The sequence below is a fragment of the Eulemur rufifrons genome, chromosome 7, assembly GCF_041146395.1.
Source record: "Eulemur rufifrons isolate Redbay chromosome 7, OSU_ERuf_1, whole genome shotgun sequence".
NCBI lineage: Eukaryota > Metazoa > Chordata > Mammalia > Primates > Lemuridae > Eulemur > Eulemur rufifrons.
Genome location: NC_090989.1, coordinates 160,631,244 through 160,653,677, shown reverse-complemented (window position 1 = coordinate 160,653,677; position 22,434 = coordinate 160,631,244). Strand labels below are relative to the sequence as shown.

At 40.0% G+C, this 22,434-nt stretch overlaps 1 protein-coding gene across 7 annotated transcripts in view; it reads left to right on the top strand.

Annotated features, from left to right (window-relative positions):
- ARHGEF3 (Rho guanine nucleotide exchange factor 3) overlaps positions 1–20,086 on the top strand; it is a 255,558-nt gene extending 235,472 nt beyond the window's left edge. For 5 of the 7 annotated variants that reach the window (XM_069473719.1, XM_069473720.1, XM_069473721.1 and 2 more), the window contains 6 exons: positions 1,166–1,262; positions 1,476–1,552; positions 6,878–7,135; positions 12,311–12,481; positions 15,468–15,654; positions 17,888–20,086. In XM_069473719.1, the coding sequence (XP_069329820.1) occupies positions 1,166–1,262; positions 1,476–1,552; positions 6,878–7,135; positions 12,311–12,481; positions 15,468–15,654; positions 17,888–18,240 (1,143 nt within the window). In that variant the 3' untranslated portion in view covers positions 18,241–20,086. The remainder of the gene's footprint in view (positions 1–1,165; positions 1,263–1,475; positions 1,553–6,877; positions 7,136–12,310; positions 12,482–15,467; positions 15,655–17,887) is intronic. The other 2 variants (XM_069473725.1, XM_069473724.1) reach the window with 1 other exon arrangement.
- Positions 20,087–22,434: the final 2,348 nt, after the last annotated feature.

Below are 22,434 nucleotides of genomic sequence, written 5' to 3'. Positions count from 1 at the left end.
CCTTCTTTTAAGGATCTTTAGTCCAAGCTTTCTGCTAATATGAAGTCCCACCTCCAGCATTCCTGACAGATGGCCTTCCAAGCTTTGCTTGGACATAGCCAAGAAATTGAGTTTTAGGCAGGGCTGGAGAAGGAGGAGATCAGAGAGGACAAAGAAAGCATTTAACTCTGGGAGTTGTGATGCCAGTCATATGTCCAACTCCTCCTTCCTGATGAAGATTTGCCAAACCCCAAGCACCTTCAGATATTTCCCTGCCATCCTTTAGCTCATGGTGGTCCTACCTTCCTGGAAACCCTTCTCTTTCCTTTTAATCATCCATATCTACCCATCCTCCAGGAACCAGCTAGACTCTGAATTCATTCTTCTACAATATTTATTACCTCCTCCTCCGTGCCAAGCAGCTCATCTTCAAAACCTCCCTTGGCCACTCCAGCTTTAATTCTCTAACACTCTAGCACAGTTATGATTTGATAACTTTTTGCTGTCATGTGAAATCTGTCCTGTTTTTAATCTTGAACTAGTTTTTAAACATATATTTAGTTTTCCATGCATTTTTCTTATCTTTCCAATTAGCTTTATAAAATTCCTGAAGACAGAGATTATGCCTCTATAAGTTTTTATATTCTATTGCGGTGCCCTGGTTATAACTGTGTATTTTTGTTGTTTAATTATTAATATCTTTAATAAGAAGTAGTAGGATTGGCAGAGGTTTTGCTCTCTTTGCTTCAAATTAGTAGTAAAGGATGCCAATCATTTTTCTTTTTTTCTTTGTATTAAATATGTGCTAATTGAAAAAGAACCTGCTGGTAGCTGATTTTGAATAAAGTGGGAGTTTTTCAAGATGCAGGATCTTGTTGATTTTAAAAATATTATAGCACTCAGATCGCTATACCTAGGATTTGTGCTCTTTCCTAGATATATGATATATTAGAATAAAAAAGCTTTTGAAAAATCTGCCATCAACAACCACGGAGGTTGAAGGCAGTGCTGGATTCTCCTCCGCTCCAGACACACCTCTGTGTTGTTTCTGTAGTGTTATGGGAGGAACTGTTGTCAGAGAGCCAGTGTTCTGTTAGTGATGGAACCTCTCAGGGACCACCTCTATGAACAGTTTACTGCCTCTGATTTTAAATCTTTGCTTCCATTTCTTGCCTTTCTCATGCAGGCCTATCACGACCCCATGCTGAAACTCTCCATAATGACAGAACAAGAGTTGAATCAAATTTTTGGAACACTGGACTCTCTAATTCCTCTGCATGAAGGTATAGTTTTGTTCCAGGAATGAGTTGTTACTTGTAGCCTTAACTGATTTATATGATCTGAAAAGAAACCAGTGTTTGTAGCCTTAATTGAGTTTTCTTATAACGAGTCAGTGATTATGTAATACCTTTAATATGAATAACCCAGAACCTACTCCCAGCCCTGTTTGTATTTGAATTCCTAACAAAATCAGCATTCTGTTTGTTTTTTGCCAGAGCTCCTTAGTCAGCTTCGAGATGTTCGGAAGCCTGATGGTTCGACTGAACATGTTGGTCCCATCCTGGTGGGCTGGGTAAGAAAAGTTCTTCTGGTTTTGGTCGAAGATAAATTTTGGTAATTTAGGTGAAGTTTCATTTTAGCTAGATGTTTTTTATTGGCAAATATTGGTTTCACATCAGAAAAAAATAAAATAGCAAATTCCTAATAAAATTTATAATTATATTTAGGCTTTATCACTTTAAATCATGAAAACAAATTTTTTCTTATTACAGATTTATTGCATCCAAAAATAACATGGCCTTTTTCCAATAAAATAAGTAAAGGAACACATGAAACTATGACTAGTTTCACATCAAATAAAAATAAAACTACTTAATATTTGATTCAGTAATTAGTAATATAATTATTACCATTTCTAGTCCTGTAAAAATTGATTGACATATTCCTATCCACCACCAAAAAAGCTTTTTGGGCTACAAAAAAAACTAGAATGTAGTTTTATAAAGAAGATAATAAATGTTGCTAATATTTAGCATAGATAGGATCCTAAGGAACTTTATAGGAGAGCTTGAGTATATGCTGACCTTCATCCCAATATAACCCATTCCTTTTTGTAATTAAGCAAACAAAAATAAGGTGTGTTTAGGGGTCATAAATTTATGGTCCGGGGCTGAATTTGTGTTTTATTGGGTGTATAATATTATTGTTTGTTTGTTTAATTTACTTTAGACAAGGCATGGACTCTCTGTTTTGCCACAGTACCCACTAGTCCCTATTCTATACATTTCTGTTTCCTTCTCTGAGTACTTGAGTGTTCCACCCCAGCTCTGGGTGTTTGTCATTTGTTATGAAGCAGATAATGAGATTAGATTACTTTGATGACTTCTTACAGGCAAGATTAGATCTGTCATCCCTGTGATCCACACAGTGTTCCAGAAAAATAGACAGAAAACTGCCACAACAGCTAGTATTAGAGATCATTTCACTGTTTGGAGAGTGCTGTGAAGGTTTTTATTCAGTTACGCTTGTATTTTAACCCTCCTAAAACCTTCCAGTTCTCGTACCCTGATGATCTGTGGATGTGCAGAAAGTTTTAACATTGGTCTCTTATCTTAACTTATGCTTCTCAATAACTGCTTTGATCAAGAAACTTTGAGGATTTCATGACTTGGAAAGCTTTAGTTCAGGAGTCAATTTTAGCACCGAGGCTGAAATATCCCAAGGGTATCTGAAAGGCAAGTAATGTTCTAAGATGAATAATTTAGAAAGTGTGCCTTAATATTTCAGAAGAGAACATTTATCTTATATTTTTGACTTTGATTTTTATTATGAGCCATGGTAGACATTTTAACTTCTTTAGTCCACAAAGAAATTTCTCCAAAGAGAGCCAGCCAACTTGAGTCAGAGAAGGTATGATGAGAAGAGGATCTGCCTCAGTATTTCTTAAACTTCCTGAGTCTGTGGTCTGCTTTGATGGAGGTGAAGGAGGCAGTGAGGCCACACTCCAGAATTAGCAGGATAACTGCTGTTTTTGACAAGGCAGCAATATAGAACTACATGGTTTCTTTAAAGATCATATGCAAATTTTCAAGTTGTGCCGGAAGCAAAATTGTAGGAATTTGCCTTGTTATTAGCTTTTTTTTTTCCCCTGAAATATTTGTCCATTTTATTAGAACATTGGTTTGATCTGGGAGCAGCTTTTGCAGTCCTTTTCTGTCCATACCCAAAGGAAGTGTGACCATGCAGGTCCATTGCTATCTAGACCCTTCAGGCATCAAATGGGGACTTGCAGCTTGAACAGCAGCCTAAAATTAAACAACTGGCCCGTTGTTACCAGACTTCATAAGAAATGGCACTTATTTATCAGGCTCGATGACCTGTTAAATGTTTTTCCTCTTTTAACTGCAGATGTGTCCATGCGAGTGGGAACTGTAAACCAAGGGGTACATCTGTTTGAGTTCTGTTCTTTTTAACAGAACAAAATAAACATCTCAGTGAACTTTGAATGAGAAAAGTCAGAGCCCATTCGACCCATGGAAAATTGATTTATTTCCCCCCAAAGGGAAAAAGTGGGGAAAAAAAAAACCCCTTTTAAACAAGTGAGCCTTCCAAGTAGGACAGTCCTGGCCAGTCGTTTTGACCTTAGAATGAATCACTTACTTTTGCTTTGAAGACCTGAAACAGAGTGGTTGCTTTTTTTCAGGGAACCACCCTGGTTACTGAGAATCAATGTCCCCTCACTCCCTAATGTGTCAGCTTGTTTGAATAAGCCTTCCCTGTCGTAAAGAAATACCTTCCCAAGTGACTTACCTCCGTGCTAACATTTTTTCAGTAATAAAATAATTTATAAGCTCTCCAAGGCAGCAAGTTCTCATGTTAATTTGGGTTCTAATTAAATTTTAATTCCTAAGAGAGAGGCAGGGTACATGGAAGCCAAAAAAATCAATTTGTTCTGTCACTTTTCACGATATTAGGGAGATAGGAAGAACTTCTTTAAAAAGTGAACAAGTTCCCGTATAAAGTCTTGATAGTCCATTTATTTAAAGAGATGGCGAGTAGTTCAGAGCTTTAAGGGCATGGGAGAGGCAAGAAAACAGGCTTCAGACTCTTGGTTTTGTCTCCAGCACAGCAAGTAGCTTGGCTTCTCTAAACCACAGTTTCTTCAACAAAACTATTCTAGAGGCAGTTAATAATTGCTGGCACTTACTGATTCTTAACCAGAAGCCAGTTTCCATGCTACACATTTTATGTGCTTTATCTCATTAAAAGAGAGGAAGAAGGCCGGGCGCGGTGGCTCACACCTGTAATCCTAGCACTCCGGGAGGCCGAGGCGGGTGGATTGCTCAAGGTCAGGAGTTCGAGACCAGCCTGAGCAAGAGCGAGACCCCATCTCTACTAAAAATAGAAAGAAATTATCTGGCCAACTAAAATATATATAGAAAAAAATTAGCCGGGCATGGTGGCACATGCCTGTAATCCCAGCTACTTGGGAGGCTGAGGCAGTAGGATCGCTTAAGCCCAGGAGTTTGAGGTTGCTGTGAGCTAGGCTGACGCCACGGCACTCACTCTAGCCTGGGCAACAAAGCAAGACTCTGTCTCAAAAAAAAAAAAAAAGAGAGGAAGACATTAGTGTATGCATTTTATAAGTAGGCTCAGAAGAGTCACTGACTAGCAGCTGTCCAAGTTAGGCTGTGCGCCTGATTCTCCCTGATTTCAGAGTCTGTCCTCTTAACCACTGTATTTTCACCTCTCACATTCTCAATAAGTCAGTGTGTATGTATTTGGGAGCCAAGATGTGTCCACTCTCCATCCCCTGTATAAAGATCACTTGTGGTCTTTTGTAGCCGATGGCTAAACCAAATAGCCTTTCAGGTCATGCCCAGGAAATGAGCACCCTGTCAGGTGTGAACACAGGACCAGAGCCTGATTTGGTTGCCATGGTAGCGGGGCGGTGGGATCAGAGAGCGTAATGGCCCGTTGGACAGTGAGCAGCCGTGCGGGCGAGGTTCCTCACTAGTTTACATCCGATGGTTACTGCTGATTTGTTTCTCCATAATGAAAACACTGGGCATTTCCAGATCTTTTTAAGAGGCAAGGAAGTAGAAATGAAATTAAGAGGGCCTGAGGCCTTGTTTAATTAACTCTGAAAAATCTAAATTACAAGCCACAGCACCATGTCTGGGGGGGGGGGTTGTATATAAGTACCAATTATCACTTGCAAATATAAGGTTGAGGAGAAAATTTCTACAGCTCTTTTTAACACAAGTAGAGGGTTTTTTTTTTTTTTTTTTATTTAATAGCATGTAAGGAAGGCAGACATTTCTAAGGAATGTTAAGCTCAATGGTGAACTTTTAAAATATTACTTCACTGGTATCTATCTTTTCTTGGTTTCAGTCACTGAGAAAATAATTTCAATAAGAGGTATAAAAGCAGCAGCAGAACAGTTAAACTTTCAGATGCTGCCACACTTTATTTTTAAGCACTGTTCCCAAACCATCAAATATTACCTAATCTTATAATCCTTTAAACATTCACTTATTTGTTCATTCAGAACAAAAACTTTGAGCGTCTGCTGTATGGTAGGCCCAGTGGAAAGCACTGAGGATGCAGAAATGAAAGACACCCTCTTGCCGGTGTCTCACACCAAATCCCGCTGAAGGGCAAGTGTCATAGTGAATGCGGCTTTCTAGGCCAAGGGAGAGAAACAAATGCAGCAAGGCCATCGGCTACGTCTTACTGCCTCTGGTAACTTTCTGGAGGCCGGTAGCCCTCGGGTGCCATTAAGAGGGAGAAGTAGAAAAAGGGGATGAGAAGCTTTTTCCATTGAGTCTCTGACATGGTGTTTACACAATGTGACTGATGGGACATGTCAGGGAAATTAGCATTTTGCTGGAATGAAGGCAGTGGAGTTGAAATGTTCCAAAGTCTTTAAGCTTGAATCGTTCATTGCATGGTATTGTGATGTTAACCATTAGTTATAGCCAAAAATCATTCCTGGCCTGTCAGAACTCATTTCAAAAACTTTAATAAATGCTTCCTGAATCTGATTGTTTTTACTAATCATACTTTTGCCTTAACTTCTTGAGGCCCTTTATAACTGGGCCACCTTGGAATCAGGTAATCTTAAACTAATGTGGAGGAGCTTGCCCCAAGTCACCCCAAGGACTGGGCTATGGAGTCCGACCTTGCTTCCATTGGTGCCACTTAGTCTTCTAGATTAGTTTCTTATTCGTAATTTTAAACTAAATCCTATTTTTAAAAATAAGATAGTAGGCTTTCAACTTACTGGATATTTTTGGAAGATTAGGAAAATTCTTATCTGTATGCATATGCAGTGATTTTGGTTTGTTTCTAGCTTAGATTGGTAGAAAGTACAAAAAAAAAGGGGGGGGGTCTTAACAATCAAGAAAGTAAATGTACAAGTAAGAAAATTACTTTCTGAAAGCAAGCCAGAGCCTAAGAAAACTATTGCCTGCCATTTTGAAGATTCCACTGGTTTCCTCCAGCCATGCAGATAAAGGAATGTTGGAAAGAAGTAAAAATTAAAAAATTAAAAAAAAAAACCAATAATTTAAAAAGCCAGGTGCAGTGGCTCCCACCTGTAACCCGTGACTCAGGAGGCTGAGGAGGAAGGATCACTTGAGGTCAGGAGTTCAAGACCAGCCTGGGCAACATAGCAAGACTATGTCTCTACAAAAAAAACTTTTAAAAATTTTAGACCCAATAATTTATTTTTAAAAATTACTTTTCTAGAGAGTGTGTTAAAAAAAAAAAAAGGAACGTTAGCCAGGCCTGGAGACCAGTTATGTGTTTGTTCAGTCGTAATGAGTGATGCCACTTGTAGCTTCAGAGCTTAATTATTTTGACACTCCAATTTTCTCTTTGTTTCCTTCTTAGCTGCCTTGTCTCAGCTCCTATGACAGCTACTGCAGCAATCAAGTAGCTGCCAAAGCTCTGCTGGACCACAAAAAACAAGATCACCGAGTCCAAGATTTCCTACAGCGATGTTTAGAGTCCCCCTTTAGCCGCAAACTAGATCTCTGGAATTTCCTTGATATTCCAAGAAGCCGTCTGGTGAAATACCCTCTGCTTCTTCGAGAAATCTTGAGGCACACACCAAATGATAATCCGGATCAGCAGCACTTGGAAGAAGCTGTAAGTCTGTTTTTTTCCTCTCTTCCCTTGTTATTTCCCACACAGTGGCTAGCGGATTGGGTCAATGGGTGAATGGAAGGGTTCCTAGGTACTTGGGACTCAGGAATCGTGGGTTCCAGGCCTGGCACTGCCATCAATCATGTTTTGATTTTACAGGTCACTTCTCTCCTCTCTCTGCCTCAGTGTCCTACCTTTCAAATACAATGCTTACATGAAACACACTGTAAGGTCCCTTTTGCTTTAAAATTTGGTTCTAAAATTTCTTGATTCTATCTAGGTCATTCTAATCTGGGGTTGCAGTTGCTGACAGAGTTAAGATCTTTGTGGAGATTTTGAATTGAATGTCTTTGTTTAGTTAGAGAATAATGAGCTGCCTTTTAGCTTAGCCCCAACGCCCATCTGTGAAGGTTACATCCATATAAGATCTAGCTTCCCTCTGCCCACAATTGCAATCGGGTGCCTAGTCTAACCTGCTCACAAGGGGACTCCCCACTCTGCAAATGTTTTTGCATGTGGGCTGGGTGATTTGGGAAGTATAGATTTTTCCTTAGCAGTAATAGAAGACAAGGGAAAATGGGATCCATATCACTAGAACATTGTAGGCTGTGAACTTTCCACCTGGAGAGCTCAGTTCTGGTTGAGGTCCTCTGCAGGGCAGGGCAGAGTGAGTGGCAGGCCAGGGGGAGCCAGTGGCCTGAGCACAATAACAGAAGGAGGATATGCATAGGTAATTTGAAAATCAGAAACCTTGAACCTGCTGAGCAAACTGCCTATCTCCTCCCAGAGAGGGGTTTAATAATAAGTAGTAGTAACAACAACAATAATGTAATAATTGCTGACATTTATTAAGTACCAGGTAAATCAACTTTATGTAATAGCCTTTTAGGTTATGTGTCTCATTTAACCCTCACAACAACCTATGAGATAGCTGTTCTTATTAGGATCATTTTCCAGATGAGTCTTGGAGGGGTTAAGCAGCTTGCCCAGGTCCTGAGCCAGCAAGTGGTAGAGTTGATGCTCACACTCTATCGGTACAGATTCCAAATGCTATGCTTTCTACTTCTTTATGATTCTATACCCGGATGTGGAAAGCTGGCTGCTCCTTTGGGCCCCTGTTGCCTTTGGAATTGCAGAGAGCTGTCTGGTCATCAGGCTTTGTGGCGAAGCCTCACTGGTGCAGGGCTGGGCTGTGTTTCCATGCAGGAGAGAAGAATGTAGGAGACAGAAGAATGAGGAAAGGCTCTCCTGATTCACGAGGTGTGCAGTGTATCTGGCAGGCCCCACACACAGACAGCAGGCCCTCAGTCCAGCACAGATGGAGAATGGAGGCACTGAAGATGAGGCCCATCTCACTTCATCATGTCTGTTTTTATTACTGGGAAGAGCGTGATAGAGTTTCCTCCTCTCCATATTTCATCCCAGCAAGTGTGTGGTCTGCAGGAATGAAAACAACAGGGAGCTCAAGCTACTCTAAATAATTACTTTTTTGAAGCATAGGAGTATTTTCTGAGTTTTACTGTAAAGATTCCTTCTTTTTAATATGCAGCATGAAAGAATACCATTCTACTTTAAGAAACACCCACTGTGCTGAAGTTTGAAATTAAAGACAAATAGATAAGAATATGATTGTTTGCAATATAAAAGGATGTGCCAGTAACCAGTTTCTCTAGTGCGTGAAAGTTGAATCTGCACCTAATTATTCAGGCAGATCTGTGCAGGAAGCACAGTATACCTGCATTTGAAAACATCTGCAAAGCAAGTCTTCTAAATGCCCATTTCCACAGTGTAGACACAGAATTTTTTCCCCTTCTTTTCGAAATCCTCATAGCATATGAGCAGAATTATTTAGCCCTGCACTCTTGGGTGCACTGTGAATGTTTGATAAACATAAAACCCATAGTACCAATGTAGCTTCACTTATATGTTCCCTGAATAAATTTCCCATCTATGAAAAGTAAAAAATCAGAGAGTAAATTGCTTCCACACCAAGGGAGTTGATTGCATTCAGTCCTATGATTAGATCTAAAAAGAGGTCTTGTTTTTAATGCAATGTCTAAACTTCTTTATTAGAAGATCTTTATTAGAATCTTTATTAGAATTTCTTAACAGTGTTTTGAAGGTTGATAGAAATTTCCCGCAAAAGAGAACTTCTTAAAATAGGACTTTGGATATTCAGATATTCCAGATTGTTAAATATTTTACATTCTAAGGAGTGCTTTAGGCAGAAAATAATCCTGCAGACCATCCCTTCCCCCTGCCCACCACTCTTCCCCAACTCCTTAAAAAAAATTACTGAAATCAATGGGATGAAGAGTCCTGCTGTTGATGCAACAGCAGCAAAAACTGCTGTTCTTGATTCATGTCAGGAGCCAATGAGTAGATGACATTGCGTCACAAGGAACCAGACAGGGCTTTCAGATTCCACGTTGAGAATTCTGGGTCCAGCATGTAAGGGCTTAATCCGTATATTGTTACCAGGTATCTCGCATCATCTCCCTTTACCAGTCCCTCCCTTCGGTTTGAACCCTGATGAGAGATACAACAATAAATTTAATTTAAATGCATGACTACAGTAACTGTTTGCTATTGGCAACTAGCTATATGCAACTTTATTTCTCCCTGAAATCCTGCAGAATAAATCTCTCTCAAGAACCAGTGCAGAGAGATAAGACCCTAATAATGTTCAGGTAAATATGAATATAAAACATTTTTAATAAATGAAAACAGACCCAGAATTACTATTATAAATGTATACAGAGAATATGGAATGATAACACGGATTGTTTCCATTGTTTTGTCTCTATTTTTTCAAATATCAGAGAAAGAAGCAGTATGTGAAAGTAGTCATAGCTGCCTAAGGAACCACTGTGGCATTTGAGTTTATTAATCTTCGTGTGACATGCCAGCTGTTCAGTTCCTGAGTTAAATTAGGAAATGAACACAGCTTTATGGGTGTACTGTATCTTCTTTCTGGTTTCCTGGACACTTGCAGGAAACTCAGAGAATTGACTCAAGTGCCCATTAATTCCAGCTGTCCAGGTACACCTAGTTACAGTCAACTGATAAAATAAGCCACAGCAATTAATGCTAAGGTCTTTAAAAGCAAGGAAAAAGTATGAATTCCACTACATGTTAAAAATGTAGAAGGGTAAAAGGATAAGGCAGACATACAACAATTGCTCAGGTACCTGCCATAGATTTTAAGCTTCTGGAGGACAGAGACCCTCTCTCATTTCTTTGAATGCTGCCACCTAGTCTAACAGCAAACATTAGTTAAATTAATTTGAAGTATAAATCATGGCTTTAGTATATTCTGTGAAATTTGTTTTTTGTTTGTCTTGAAAGTAACAGTGATTAATCAGTCATCTTTGAAAACCAAGAGGGGAAAAGAGAAACAATGAGGAAAGTATACCTTTTATGACACTAAAGAGCTTGTATTTTTTGAAAATAATGTGGGTTTTTTTCAGTCAAAGTAATGCCACCACCAAAATTTGGGAAACAGAGAAAAGAATAAATAAGTGATCTTTGAAACTCTTTTTTTTTTTTTTTTTTTTTTTTGAGACGGAGTCTCACTCTGTCGCCCCAACTAGAGTTCAGTGGTGTCATCCTGGCTCACTGCAACCTCAGACTCCAGGGCTCAAGTGATCCTCCTGTCTCAGCCTCCCAATCCAAGTAGCTGGGACTACAGGCATGCACCACCACACCTGGCTAATTTTCCTATTTTTTGTAGAGACAGGGTCTTGCTCTTGCTCTCGGGCTGTCTCCAACTCCTGAGCTTAAATATTCCTCCCACCTCGGCCTCCCAGAGTGCTAGGATTACAGGCATGAGCCACTGCGCCCAGCCTGAAACTCTTAATAGTTACAAAAATGTACAGATTATGCATCCATCCATAGGATACAGTTACCAGACTTCAGCTCAGAGCTGTAAGATCTTCTGTCAAACTTGTGTGGAAGTTCAAAAGTTGTTATAACCGGGTAATAGTTTTTACCCAGTTGCTTTAGGCAGATGTTATCATTTTACTAGCATATGAAAAATAATCACTTAATCCTAGAGAGAATTTATTACCACTTTAGGACATTACAAGGAGTATGGTAGCTTTTGACTGAGTAAAGGCCTCTTTTAGAACCTTGCTTTTCACAGAGATTGGTTTTTCTGTTAAGTAAATGTGACCAAGAAGAGATCATACCAACATTTTCCATCTGTTAAGTTCTTTTCAGTTACCACCACAAGAAAGATGGGACTGTTAGGGGACAGAGGAGCCTGCTGAGGAAGTCATTGTTTTGCCTTTGATTGGTATCATTGAGTTTTGCTCAACTAATTTCTCATTCCTTTGTTTTCTGGTATTAATATTTTCTAATATTTAAACACATTGTCCATGTGATAGAATAACAACACGTCGGAATAAATACCCAGTGATCATGTCTCAGTGCAGTACTCTTGTTTTTTTTGTTCTAACAACGTTGCATTCACCATTGCTTTGTAGTCTTCTACCCCTAACTTACTCACATGTGCCACAGACATCGGGGTGAGTGTATATTACAAACTGCCCCCATCATTACTCCTTGTGTTTTTTCTTTCCATTCTTTTTTCTGTTTTTTATAAAACATTTATGTTTTGTCACTAAAAAAATAAGCAAACCATTTGTTCACACCTGATTTGCAAACATTGTTTGTACATTAGATTGAGTACATGTAGAGAGACTTTGAAACTAGCTTACAAATTCCCAAAGACGATCCCTTTTTTGGACTCTTGCATTCTGCTTTGTTTTCTGTCCTTGGCCAAATTCTTTATATGCCTACGTTTCCAATATTGTGAGCATGGTTTACGAAATGTGCAGCATGGGATGCAATAGTTAAGTCGTGCACATCAAAGACTGTACCTTGTACCTCTTCCCGTCAGATAAAATTATGTATCAACATTAGTTTTACATACAAATAGATGTATATGTATACAAATAAATATATGTACATATATATGTGTACAGATGGATAGATATGGTATACTAAAAACATTTATTTATTTTTTCCCTTTTCCCAAAGTAGCAACTTAGATAACAATCTCAGAATTAAATCCAAGTGTGTCTTTGTGACCTCCTAGGCTGAGCCCCTCAGACTTGTTGGTGTTGATGGGTTTGCTTACTTTCCCCCATACTTATTTGCTCTTTGTTCCCGTAGATAAACATCATTCAGGGAATCGTGGCAGAAATCAACACCAAGACTGGGGAATCTGAATGCCGCTATTATAAAGAGCGGCTTCTTTACTTGGAAGAAGGCCAGAAAGATGCCCTAATCGACAGCTCACGAGTCTTGTGTTGTCATGGCGAACTGAAAAACAACCGGGGTGTGGTAAGTGGTTACTCTCCTTGAGCGTTCTCATCATGGACATCCTCCAACCCTAATCCATTTAAGGCTGAGCCTCCTCTTACTATTCCTCTCCTATCTAGGGTAACGCTCTGTCAAACAAAAATTGCTTTTCCAGTGTTGTCAGTCAGTGATCCAGTATGATGTCACAAGATTATATATAATATAATGTATTTTGTGTAATATATTTTATATACATATTATATTCATTCATTATATATATATTTAAAATTTTTTTAATGTCATGGACCAGTACATATTCAGAAAGAATTTTGGAAACTAACATAGGGTTGCCAGATCTTTATTTTGTTTGATCATAACCTTCAAAAACAAACAAAACAGTTAACATTTCCCACTTTGATTTCAGAAAATAAAAGATGATTTTAACAGTACTTTAAAAGGATTTAATCTCAGAAGAACAGATGGCTCTTAAATTGAGTGTATTTAGCTTTATGAGAAACTCTGCTTTCTTAAGGATTGGGACTGATCCACAGACTGGCATGTTGAGATCAGTTTGGTTTTTGTTTTATTTTTTTTTTAAAAAAACAACCTGTCTTCCACTGGCTGAATGAATATCTGACCTATAGATACCCATTTCCTGGCTTTTATCCTTGAGTAGATATTAAAATTGTTCCTCCTCTACTATCAAAGCAACTGTGGAAATCTCCCCTGGAGCACTTACTACAGTGGGTTGGAATTCTCCATCGTCTGTCAGTATCTTCCATTATACCATGGTCTTTTAGGGTGGCTACTATGCTTTGTCAATCCCCAGAACCTGTTATGGGGACCTGGTACTTACTGGATACTCAGTGAATGAATGCTTGTTTAAAGGATGAATGAATTTGAATTATATGAGAATTCAAAATGCATTCAACTCACAAAGCTATTTGTGTGTATAGCCAGCAGGAATTATGCATGTGTTTGTTTAAATGTCTGTGTTAAGATAGCCATGGGAGAGAGGATCTCCATTTTGATTGCATTTCATCTTCAGTATCTAGCCAACCCTCAGAATGAAAGCCAAAATTAGATTGAAGAGTTCTTAATAAAGCTTTGATAATTCAAGGGACACCATTTTGGCCTGGACTGAACAGGCTTGGAAATGTTACTTGAAATCAGTGGGCAACCCACTGTCAGGGCTGCAGCGGGTCCAACCAGCTGATGGTGCAATGGAGCAATGAGACCTGTCAAGTCTGTTGCTTGTAGATGTGTGTCTCTTTGACTAGGGAGTTACCGATGGCTAGAAAGCTGTGTTCTGCTTCTTGCTGACTTTCAGAAAGCACTGGTGAACTTCCAACATCTGACACTCAGCTCCTTGAACATTCTTTCTAGAAAGCCCTATGGGAGATAGGAAGATACATTTCTCCATGGGGTGTGGGACTTTTTTCTTTCTGCACATCCGTCAAGGACTGAGGACTATATGATTGGATGTGTCCAGGGCATTAAAGATGAACTCTAGTTCATACTGCATGAAGATAGATTTTTGAAAATAAAGACAGTAGTTGGGGTGGGAGGTTTGTTGTTTTTTGCCCCAGTAGAGTTGTGAAGGTTATTGTGAACAAAGTCCTGTGTCAGAAAAAAAGCACAATAGTTTAAGGGCAAAAGGGAGCTAAGACTAGCCCAGACAATCTGAATTCAAACTGCCTACTTTGGCTAGAAGACTGATTGAAATGAAAACAATGTAAAAAAACTCTGATTATTTTAAATACTGTACATAAAACAAGACCAATCCTTTCCCTCCCCCACCCCTGAAAGAAAATTCTTAACACATTCTTTCTACTACCACCACCCTAAAAAGCCTTTAACTTGATTACTTTGTGCTTTACTCTGTTTTTCAATCTTTTTAAATATATATATTTTATTCCCACTAGCCAAGATTTGGTTGAGTTTTTACTTCTGCAGTTTTTGGTGTGTGTGTGTGTGTGTGTGTGTGTGTGGAGGGAATGGGGTAGAAGACCTACAGGTTTCTTTTCTCTCAAACATAAAATTATTTGATAGTGCTGAATGTGCGTCCTCTACCCTAAATCAAGTTTCTAATCTGAGTTTCCACCCCTCCCCTTCTGGTCTCCCCTTTGAAGCCCTTGGGTTGACATCCCCGAATGTTTCCACCAGAAAACCAGAACCTAGCTGCAAAGTTGTAAATATTTTCACTTCAATTTCTCAGCATTTCCAAACTATACGGGGACTTAGCATTGAATGGAACAAATTTACCCCAACTCCACTGAGCAAACTTGCTTTCATGATGCGGTTTGAGACAAGCCTTCATTTTCTTTTTGCCTACATCACACACAGCAGGCATCACCCTTTTTTAAGCAGGACTTCTTCAGAGAACCAAGGTTGTGTTAAGCTTAACTGAGATGGAAAATTTTGATCATCTTTCTTTGTGGCTGTGGAAGCATGCCCTGGTTCCCTCTGGAGCGAGCCGTACTCTGAGTTGGAATTCCTGAGTGAAGCTGATAATCAGCTCTGTGGTTGAAGGAGCAAGTGTTTTTTATGAGTTTGGGAAGCAAATATTAATATTAGGCTTTGATATACTAGTCTCATCCTTGATTGTTAATTTTGATCTCAGAATTAAATTGGGTAATATAAACCAAAGCCAGAGGAGTGCTAACTCTTTTCCCCTTCACTGCCCCCTTCATTCTATTCCCCTTTTTCATTTTTTTCCTTATAGGCACTGGAGTCTGTATGTGTCTGCACAGGTTGTTAATTACAGTGTGACTAGGGCCCCTGGAGTTGGCAGAAGGGCTTTCTCCAGTGGGCCCTCAGGGATGTGGCCTCATAGGAAAGGCGATGATATATCTGGAAATCCCCAGACCTACCCAACTTTTGTTCTCCTGGAGGTAGATTTGAGCTTACGAGTTCATAATCCAGCGTGAACCTGGTACCCTGGGGTCCTCTCTAGCCACAAAGATCCACAGATCAACCACTCATGAGATTGTTGCTTAGGGAAATCCTGTGGATTCTTTTCTTCTAGAAACTGCATGTTTTCCTGTTCCAAGAAGTGCTTGTGATCACTCGAGCCATCACCCACAATGAGCAGCTCTGCTACCAGTTGTACCGTCAGCCAATCCCAGTGAAGGACCTCCTGCTGGAAGACCTGCAGGATGGAGAAGTGAGGCTGGGCGGCTCCCTGCGCGGCGCATTCAGCAACAACGAGAGAAGTACGGATGGCAGTTGGGGTTCGGTCACGGTAGTTTGGAGGGAGTGGCTGGCTGGTGAAAAGAAAAGAACTGCAGCCTTGACAAACTATATTTGAATGCTGTCTTATCACCTACTGATTGTGTAACCTTGTTGAACCTCTATGATTCTCAGTTTCCCATCTGCAAAATGGAGATACATACATGCCACCTTCATAAGATTATTATAAGGATTAAGTAAAATTCTGTAAGTGAACCTGTCTGCACATAGTTGGTACTCCTTAAGCTCCCTTCCTCTGTCTTCTTCCATTAGATAAAAACATGCTTAATACCAGGTAGTCCCTACATGGATACCAGTTGCATTGTGGTGGGTTTTACAGTTGAACTGAGAGACTTGTCTCTAACGAGACATAAGAATGGTCAACTGGAATGAGGGTTCATCTGTAACATTACTCAAATGGGCTTCTCTAACCTGAGATTTAATAAACAAAGAAATTAAGCAGAAGAAGCTAAGATAGCACTGTCTATTGAGCATATTGCACATGTCAAGCATTGTTCTAGGCACTAGCGGTGCAAATGGTTAACTTCCTTGCCCCTGTGGAGTTACTTAAATTGTGATGAAGGAGACAGATGATAAATAAATACTCTAGGTGCTGTTAAGAAAACTAAAACCCAGGAAGGGGATAGAGAAGGATAGCAGTAGAGGTCTGTTTTAGATGAGGTCGTCAGGGAATTCTTCTTTGGGAAAGTAACATTTGAGCCTCCTGGTTTGACATAGGCATCATATTGTCCAAGTGATTAATGTGCACTCTCTCTTACCTACTAATGAATCCCTCTACTCCAGTAGTAGTAGTAGTAGTGGTAGAAGAAGAAATAAGATCTTATATTTCTTGAGTACTGACTATGTGCCAGGCATTGTATAACCATTTACATGTATTATCACATGTATTCTTCATAACAACCTCATAAAGTAGGTTCTTGTTGTTTTTCCCCATTTTACAAATAAGGAAACTGAGACAGAGGCATTAAGGCACTTGCCTAAGATCAAAGAGTAGAGCCCAAATTTAAGGGATAGAGATCATCTTTGAGCCAAATATGGCTAACAGGGAATCATTTGGGTCTGCTCTGCCTTAGCCTCTAAGCCGTGCAAAGTGGTGGGTTCCCCTGTTGGCTGCAGGGTTAGTGCACAGGGACTGACGGCAGAGGCTTCCGTGAACCAAGCATTGCATGTGGCACACAGGACCCATTAAATGTCCATTATGTTGCTGTTATTAGATTAAGTGTCTTCCATATTGTACACTACCATTTTTTAAATGCATGTAGCTCCTGTTGAGATAATTAAAATATAATTTCATTTTTCAAAAAACCAAATTTGTGGCTGGGCGCGGTGGCTCACGCCTGTAATCCTAGCACTCTGGGAGGCCGAGGCGGGTGGATCATTTGAGTTCAGGAGTTTGAGACCAGCCTGAGCAAGAGCAAGACTCCGTCTCTACTAAAAATAGAAAAGAAATTATATGGACAGCTAAAAATATATATATAGAAAAATTAGCCAGGCATGGTGGCGCATGCCTGTAGTCCCAGCTACTCAGGAGGCTGAGGCAGGAGGATCGCTTAAGCCCAGGAGTTTGAGGTTGCTGTGAGCTAGGCTGACGCCACGGCACTCTAGCCCAAGCAAGAGAGTGAGACTCTAAAAAAAAAAAACAACCAAATTTGTCTTTACATATGTTCTCAATCATTGGATACTAAGTGTACAGGTACTCAGTCTCATGTGGAGAGTCATGGGCATGTTCTGATGTCAAAAAGAGCTTCTTAAACTGGAAAAAGCTCTAGCTTAGGGCGCTTATTGAAATTACAGATTATCAGACCCGCTTATACCTATTGAATCAGAATCTCTAAGGATAGGGCCCAGAAATCTGTATTTTTAACAAGCTCACCCCAGGGGATTTTGTTACGCAGCCAGATTTGGTAACCAGTACTCTGGGGTCCCCTGAATCACAAGACTTCACTGTCTGAAGATGATATCCACTTGCAAGGTTCTGAGAGCAGTGAGGGCAACTGAGAGCTAGACCTGTGTCGACTCCGACTATTGCTGGCGGCTGCAGTGGGAGCTGAGCCATGTCCTGGATCAGTGGGAGACATTTTGTCATCAGCGATGTCTGCCTTGGTTACTGGGGGTTAGTATCGCTACATGTGTCATCTTTGGCCTGGGGAAATACCTGTCCATTGACTTTTTTTCCCACGTATTTTTCATTTCTAGTTAAAAACTTCTTCAGAGTCAGTTTCAAAAATGGATCCCAAAGTCAGACCCACTCGCTACAAGCCAATGACACCTTCAACAAACAGCAGTGGCTCAACTGTATTCGTCAAGCCAAAGAAACAGTTCTGTGTGCTGCCGGGCAGGCTGGGGTGCTTGACTCTGAGGGACCATTCCTAAATCCCGCCACTGAGAGCGGGGAGCCACAGGGAGAAACAAAACTTGAGCAGATGGACCAATCGGACAGTGAGTCAGACTGTAGTATGGACACAAGTGAGGTCAGCCTCGACTGTGAGCGCATGGAACAGACAGACTCTTCCTGTGGGAACAGCAGGCATGTTGAGAGCCACATCTGACAGAGCGTACTTCTTGGAAGTAGCCCTGTGTCTTACCTGTACAGTATTTGCATTCCACACATGGAACGGTTTGGAGAAGCACTTTTTAATACTTTTGTGACCATGTTGGCCCAGTCTCTTCTATCTGTACCTTTGTCCCTAGTACTGTAACTGCCAGTCTGTTTGTAAGCTGGAATCCATGGCAACGGTTACCCTGTATTGTATTTCACAAGTGTCTGGAGGGATGGAGAGGTACTTGAAAAGTTACTTTCAATTGCCCTGCTGGATTTTTAAAAAACAGAAACAAGAATCTCTAAACTACTGTTTTATGTAGATTGCTTGAAGAGTTCTTTCTCCTGTCCGCCTCTAGTGCTCATCCAGCTCTTTGACGTGGTAGCTGAAGGCATGGAATTTAGACGGCCTTGCAAACAGCGAATGAGGAAGTCATTCGTGTTTCGGGACGGCACTGGAGGCAGAAGCAGGAAAGATCAACCCTTGAAGTGAACTTGATTTGATGTTATTCAACTAGAAAGTGTGAAAACATCCCTGGGGATTCTGAAGGCTTAATTTTGCAAAGGAGGAAGCATTGTCTGAACCTTGAAATTTCATCTAGTGCCAGTTTGATGTAAGAATCTGTTAGGACATGAAATAGAGGCTGAAGTTAAAAAGGGCCAGGACAAAAGCAGCTGCCAGCTGTGACTCTTTAACTGAAATGCGCATGGCACAGAGAGGTGTCTCTCATAGTTGGGGCCAACCTAAAACATCAGAATAGAACCAGGAGGGCCTGGGAAAACCTGCCAGGATAACAGGAAGGCCCTGTCTTCGTTTTGTTTCATCGGCCCAGGCCTACTCACACTTTAGCGCATGAATGAAGCGACAAGGAAAACAGGCTGTGACTCTGTCAGTGACTCTCTGTATAGAAACACAGGAGAGGAAGAATTTGGAATGAGAAGCACTTCATCAGAACCTGCTGTGGGAGCCCTTAAAAGAGAAAAGCGTGGCCCAGTGCATTCTGAGAAAGGCCAGAGCCTTGGGTTTTCCTGCTCTGCTTTTAGGTGGTCAGTTTGCCATCTCTGGTTCTGTGCTGTAATCAGAATTATAATTACATTCTCCAGAGGCCAATTTCATTAACTCTGATTAATGAGGAACAGCTAGCCAAACTAGTAACCTCTTCGTCCAGCCTTGATTTTACAGTGCAAGGTGGAGTGCAGACCTTGAAAAAAGTCAACTAAATACACAGAAAAGTTCCCTGCGAATGTAAATATTAAGGATGACCTGTGCAAAATTATACCCACACCAGCACTAGTAGTAATGATTCTAAATTATTGCCAAAAAGCTTTTTTTTTTTTAATTTTCTGTGTCTTTCAAGTTTACAGAAAAGAAAGCAGTAAATACAATGTTGTCATTTTATCATGTACATATATCATGTGCATTCAAAGAAGCTGCGTGACAAGATATATCAATATAAAAACAAGGTATATTACTTTATTATTTTTCAAAAACAAAAAAATGTTGTGGTCAATTTTACCCTGTAAAACATATTTCTGTATTTATAGATTTTAAACATGGTGAATTTTTTCTATTACAAGTTTATTTAAAACCGCTTTGTTTCTCAAGTTGTTATTGATTTATTGAGTGAACCTGCTGCAGACAGAAGCAGAGGAAAGCCAAGAAAAGCCTTTTGATGGTGAAGAAAAGAATGAATCATTCTTTGCAGGAGCCATCGGCCACTTTGGCAATGTATTGAGAAAAGACGTTTGTAAAGTGTTGGCCTATGGGAAGAAAGTCGATGAATGTTTTGATGAAATGAATGTTTTTGTATAACGGCCTTAAACTTTTCTGGAAGCATTTCAAATAAATTACATTAAAATGTTATCCTCCTTGTGTACAGTATTTGCCCCACAAACATCAAATTTCAACTATTCTCCTGGGGAGGTTCTTTCTGAAATTTTTGCTTGTGGTTTCCAAATACAAACTTTAAAATAGGGTGTGGACTGAAATAAATTCTTTGATTTGGTCTATCAAAGCTTTTATAGGACTCATGTTTCTAACACCTATTTTTTTCAAGCATTCTCCATTCATTTACTCATGTATTCATTTTTAATAACTATTTTGAGGCTGGGCACGGTGGCTCATGCCTGTAATCCTAGCACTCTGGGAGGCCGAGGCGGGAGGATTGCTCGAGGTCAGGAGTTCGAGACCAGCCTGGGCAAGAGCGAGACCCCATCTCTGCTGAAAAATAGAAAGAAATTAGCCAGACAACTAAAAATACATAGAAAAAATTAGCCGGGCATGGTGGCACATGCCTGTAGTCCCAGCTACCCTCGTCGGGAGGCTGAGGCAGGAGGATCACTTGAGCCCAAGAGTTTGAGGTTGCTGTGAGCTAGGCTGACGCCACAGCACTCTAGCCCTGGTCAACAGAGTGAGACTCTGTCTCAAAAAAAAAAAAAAAAAAAAAAAAACTATTTTGAATCCAGACTATGGATAAGTGATAAATCATAGCTGTTAGAGAAGTGTTGATTCTCACTGCTAGTGTAACTGTTGATGAACTTGAGGCTAAATAAAAGGCAAATGTCACTTTGAAATTCTTACTGGTATTTCGGTCCACTTTTTCTTTAATTAAAATGATTAGTTTTTTTCCCACAAAGAGTAGTTTTTAGATGAAAAAGCTAAACAGTTTTAAGTTGTTGACAGCCAATTCTCAATAGCACATTGGCCTGATAAGATGGTGTTATCTTTATAATAAGCTCTCGCCATTTTCTTTAACATACAGTTAATTCCCAGATTAGGAAAGATATTAATAAATCTAAGTCCATAAGAAAACTCACTTCTCGTTTTCCTGTTTCTTCCTCCTCCTTCCCTTTTGTCATCCTTGTCCTTCTTCAGTGCTACTTTGGATATTCCCTCCAGTTTTCACTCCCATAATTGTATTAACTGTATATTAGAAAATGTTTGCACTGACATTTTGTGGGTTAGTACAAATTACTGAGGGCTAAAGGGTTTGCTTCAGTCTATCTTCAAGATGTTATTTTGCACACAACTAAATGTAATCCTTGCAATCTAAATGAAAAGTCATAAGCAATGAACAGAGCCAGAACTAGCAATTTGTGAAAATTGGAGTGTGGTTTCAGCTTCTGGGTTGTGGTCACCGCCACTGACTGCTTTAGTTTCCATTCCCAGCACAGCCTGCAGCAGCTCAGAATGCAAAATTCTTCATAACCAGCGTCCTGTTTCAACAAAGACTGTCTGGTTACAGGAAGCTACAGCCCACTGTCTTAGTGAACGGGCCGTTCAACTTTCCGCCATTCAACTTTCCACTTACATTCTGTCCATGACCTTTGTTTTACTAATTCTCCAAAGCCTGAGGACTCCCTGGAAGATTTCGTGAAGAGAATGTCTGGCCACTTAGTTTGACTGGAGTCGGTTTCTCCCACCTGGCTTCCCTCAGCATTGTGAAAATAGACACTGAATACCCCCTCCAATTAATGCAGTTGATTCATTTAATTCATGAATCTTGTTTATTGACAGCATTCTATAGCTAACCCTGACTCAAGCATTACAAAAGCAATCATTGTAACCAAAAACATTTGTACCCCTGTAATACTTTGAAATTTTAAGAAGATTTAGGAGAATTAAATGTGCTAATATACCTAAAGTACTTAGAATGGTGCTATAACAGATATTTTTGTTTACCTTTCCACATCCACTATCTATCCTGATCTACCCTTCTGTGTGTCTGTGTGATCTGTATGTACTTCATCAGTGGGCTCTCTTGCCTGAAGTTTCTGGTTTGGTTTGGCCAAATGAAAGTCCTTGTGTGAGATCAGTGAGAGGAAGAAGAGTGAAGTTGGAGCATTCATTCCCCCAGCTCCCTCCTGAAGGATTGGCTTGAGCTGGCTGCATCTCTCGTCATGGGGCCTCAGCTCCTCTCAAAGAGTCCTCTGAGTTCCTGTAACCCGGCCTAGAGTGGTAACAGCCCCACTGTCACTAGCTTCAGGATATTGCATTGTCCCTAATTCCTGCCCACAACTGTCTGTAAAGTCCCTTTGTTAAAGCCTCCTAATTTGAATATGTTATATTTGAATATGCTGCTGAGTAGGTACTGGTGCCTGACATGATAAACAGAATATATGTATACTGTCATCATTAATGTTCTCATTCCACCATTTGCTTTCCATTTTCATATGTTGTGGTTCAGGATACACAGATGGATTT